Below are 4,556 nucleotides of genomic sequence, written 5' to 3' on the forward strand. Positions count from 1 at the left end.
CATCCAAGTTACCCAAGCCTTTTTATTTGAACATCAAACAACAGGCAAATGTCACTTATTCTTGCCTTTTAGCCCTATTGGCCCTGATATCTTTTACATGACACAAGGTTTTAGTGCCTTACATTCAAAATTTTATTAAACTACTTTTTGTTTATGTTATACCAATTAGAATAGCATAAAATCTTAGCTAATAATCCATATTTTAATGGTATACAAGTTTTATGTTTTTAATTCTACAAGGGAATATTTAAAAAAATCCTGAATTTCCACTAATGTTACCCACGTGACACATTTTGTCTTAGCATGTCATCACCCCTCAAAAATGTACAAAAGTAAACCAAACTATAAAATCGTTATTGCTCAGAGAAACCATAATTTTCATAGTTATCAATTTTGTTTGGTTACAGAGCTATTGAATAGAAAATCAGACCTGTCACATCCTCTTTTTCACAATTTGTTGATAGTTCTCTCTTACGTTTCATTATATATTACCTATAACCAATAGAAAGTCAAGATTTTCGTCTTTCAAATGATGTATTGTATAATGTTATGTTCTGAACGGTTAAATGTCAATTTCACTCAGAGTAGCAAAATCGTTCCCGTGGGAAAGTTAACGACTAGCTTGGATGAATTTGTAATGACTCCTGTCACATAGTTAGAAAGCCTGAAAAATTGTGAGAGGTAAGGAAATTTGTCTACTTTTTGCATTTTATTAGTCTATATATTCTTTGGTGCATTATTTAATTAAATTAAAATTATTAAGTGCATTACTATTATTAGTATAAAAAATTAGGGTTAACTCTCTTCGAAACCCAACAAAAAAAAAAGAAGAAGGTTAGGTAAATACTTTAATTCTTGTTTTTCATTTTTATTTTTTATTTATTATTGAAAAAATAACTAAAATGTAAACATAGGAATCTCTTTAGATTAGATAAGGTTAGATCTTTTTAAGTTACTTAAAACTAGATTAGGTAAAATAAATAATAATAATAATTAAAATGGTTCATGAGGCATGCATGCGAGCAGCTCGTGGGGAATGTAATTCAATAGCGTAATGCGCACTGCATGTTCCCTGAGTGATTTACAACTTACAATGGCGTGGATAGTAGTTAGACACGGTTCAAAGGGCAATAAAATTTAATCATAAATACATGTATAATATTATGAACTTAGAGCTACTTAGGATAAACAAATTAGTTTATGTTACAATTTGAAGTCATTCTAGAAAGAAAAAAAGGTTAATTTAGGTTTAATTCGATTTTTTTTTCTTTTGGTTGTTACGAGGTCGTCTAATTGACTGATCCCATTTTAAGATAGGGTAGAGAAAATAACAGGTAAACTATAAAGTTTTACTGAAAAAAACTTTGAAATGTATTTAGGAGGTTTTTAGGGATTACACAAAGGAAATTTTAGATATTTGAGATGAAGAAAAGTATTTTCAATCTCAACATGAAAATTACTATGCACATGGACTATATTCAAAACAAATACTCAATATATTCATGGACAAATCTTTATTTTATTTTATTAAAAATACTTCACTAACAAATATGATTTTTTGTATGTGAAAGACATGTAATGTTAACTGAAGGATTGCCAAATTTTGTGAAATATACATACTATATTGAAAGATAGAAGTATTAAATCTATAAAGACTTTAAATGAGTACAAAAAGGAGACGTGGTCGGTCAAATTGACCGAACCCATGTTGAGAGAGTTATAATGATCTAGGTACACCATACATAATTGAATTTTCCATGTTTGGCAGATAATTGGTTGCTTTTATTTTTGTGTGTATAAGCAAATCCATGTTGTAGGAGGGTTTACTGTATTATGTTTTTTACCTGTAAATTTTTTTTCGTAATATTGTTCTAATTCTCAGTATGGTTTGTTTTTTGTAATGCTGTGTTGTTGTTGTTTATAAGGTAATCTTTCTTTTTCTCCATAATTATATTTGAATGATTTGTTGCTGTAGTGTGATGTCTGTCTATTTATCTGATTTATTTAAAATATATGATGTCAATTTTTTATTTGATTTATCTTCGTTTCAGTTGTATATGAATTATTTCTTTTGTTTTGTTTCTCAATACATGATTTGTTTTATGATTTTGGTCCTTAAATGATTAATTTTCTGCTGTGCTATCTTCTTTTTTCATATGTATTGTGTTTTTATAATGTTATATTGATTTTCTAACCTACTATTATGTCTTTATCTGTCCTACATTATTTAATTTCATAATATTATAGTTTTAACTTTAGGTGAATTGCTTCTATAATGTAATCTGTGCCATTTTACATGATTTGCTTATTTAGCAGGGATGATGATTTGATTTATGTACAAACCATCAAATACTTGATGAATCATTGTTAATATGTATTAAATTTGAATTTATTGGGCAAAATTGCTAAGAATAACCATTCTCTGTCAATCATAAACAAACTGAGACTTTGTCTAACTGATCTGGAAAAAATAACTATGGAATGAGTTAACTGTGATAGAAGAAACATAAAAAATATAAATACATATGTGTTTTGGGTGCAAAGTTCCCTGATAGTTTAACATATCAACATAATAGTAGAAAGTATTTACATATTGATCCAGAATTGCAGATAACACACTAATAAACCCTCAGGTAAGTGGTTAAATGCATGTAGGATATACAACAGTTTTCAATAAATAACTGCGTTTTACAAGACTAGAAGTAGCCTACTGGTTGATCTCACACAATCAGTCTTGGGCCTCAGCTTAAGAATGAGTAAGCTCTCTTATATTTAGAGACTCTGTCCATCACTGGCCCTTAATGAGACCTTAAACAAATTAGAATGGATGGCAGCATCACGTTCTTTTAAGGGTATATTCGAGTACACTTAACAAAAAATTTTAGATTAACATGTTGTTTCACTCACAACAATAAAAAACCAGGATTTGTTGTTTTACTCATAGTTACAGTATTATCTAGAACTATTTCGTCATCACAAAGCTCTTTGCCCCCAAGTGGTTCAGCAGTAAGTCTGAAGGCTTTTATAATGTTCAAAATCTAGTTTTGATACCTGTGGTGAGTAAAGCACAGCTACCACACTGTGTATGTTTGTGCTTAACAACAAACAAACAAACACAAAGATGTTAAAATTTATTTCATTTTATTTTTTCAAATATTCATAAGTGCAAAAATAATGTTTGAGTCATCCCATATATTTCTACATATGTTATTTGGCTAATAATAAATTTCACGAAAGATCTCTTACAAAAGACTCAGTTTCTATTAGAGATTAACTTGCATTACAAAAATACTTTCTGTAACAGGCTTAATTAGACTTGTAGTTGCAGAAAATAAATTTATTTAAATACATACATTTTTTATTTAATGTGTGTTTTGACAGGTTCGGCGGCGAACAGCAACTACACAGGAATTATTGTATCCATTAAGTGCACAGGCTTCTAGTGAGTCTGTGGTGCTGTCCGTGCCTATGATAGAAGAAGAATCAGAAAGCCTGTCATCTTCTATAAGACAGCAGGAGTTCACTTTTAGCTACTGGCAGAAAGAGAACATGATGACTCAAAGTGTCCTCATGCCCCCTCCTCCACCCCCCGTTTCAGAGGAGAAAAGCATACCTCGAGTAATCAGTGCTCCTGGATCCCTCAAGTAAAATCCAGTTTTTATTATAACAATTTCTTTTTTAGAAGTATTTGAAAGTATCTTTGTGTTTAGAACGATTGTTCGATGTACAATGGTACAGTTTTATTGCATGTTCAAAGTCTTACACACACGAATATATTTATATTATGAAAACCTAGTATTTTAAAAGAACAATGTATTTGAATTGGTTTAGTGTATTAAATTGTAATTTTTGTTTTTCCAGTTTATAAATCTAATTGTTAAATATTCAGCTTAGTACTTATTTCATGGAGTTGATAAGAACAGTATGCTCATTAATCATAATTTCATCTTTGATCAGAGATATGGCTGCCAAGTTTAAACATGATCCATCTCCTGCTCTGAAACACAAGACGTATGACAAAATTCCTCCAGAAATATCACCCGCCATTCGTCGTAAAAATGCCAGTAATACCTCTTCAACATTGGTTCTACAGCAGAACTTTGTGTAAGAATGACCTTATTATAACCATAGCTTTTAATGTACAGCAGGATTATTAGAACAGAGGCAAGTTACAAAGTTAATTTAAAACAAGATTCTGTAGATTTATATGGCTCATACTTAAAAAGAAAGGTATATTAACCATCCTGGAGTATGAAATGTACTTTTACTTTGAAGTTCTTGTATAACAGTGAAAAACTTACTAATACAGCCAAGTAGTAAAATAACTTAAAGTAAACATTCAGTAACACTTAACTACTAAACTGGGCCTTAATAGCTTGCCACTTATTGAGTATGATCAGTATAAATTTTATCACAAAATGTTGTTTTTTTTCTAAAAGGCATTTCTTTGGAAGATTTTTATTGAAACTAATAAACAAAGGAGCCAAGTCTACTTTATAAATGAAAATACACAGCAAGCTACATGACCCACACATTGATAATTAGTCATCGAAAAG

The 4,556-nt window shown here is 29.9% G+C and overlaps 1 protein-coding gene across 4 annotated transcripts in view; it reads left to right on the top strand.

The window, feature by feature from the left end:
* The window catches only part of LOC106478397 (kinesin-like protein KIF21A), a 117,394-nt gene that overhangs the window by 82,558 nt on the left and 30,280 nt on the right, over nucleotides 1-4,556 (top strand). For all 4 annotated transcript variants that reach the window (XR_002609882.1, XM_022381990.1, XM_022381989.1 and 1 more), the window contains 2 exons: nucleotides 3,382-3,644; nucleotides 3,958-4,104. Coding sequence is in view for 3 of the 4 variants with exons in the window: in XM_022381990.1 (XP_022237698.1) it covers nucleotides 3,382-3,644; nucleotides 3,958-4,104 (410 nt within the window). In the remaining variant the exon portion in view is untranslated. The remainder of the gene's footprint in view (nucleotides 1-3,381; nucleotides 3,645-3,957; nucleotides 4,105-4,556) is intronic.

This window comes from Limulus polyphemus, unplaced genomic scaffold (assembly GCF_000517525.1).
Source record: "Limulus polyphemus unplaced genomic scaffold, Limulus_polyphemus-2.1.2 Scaffold208, whole genome shotgun sequence".
NCBI classification, from domain to species: Eukaryota; Metazoa; Arthropoda; class Merostomata; order Xiphosura; family Limulidae; genus Limulus; species Limulus polyphemus.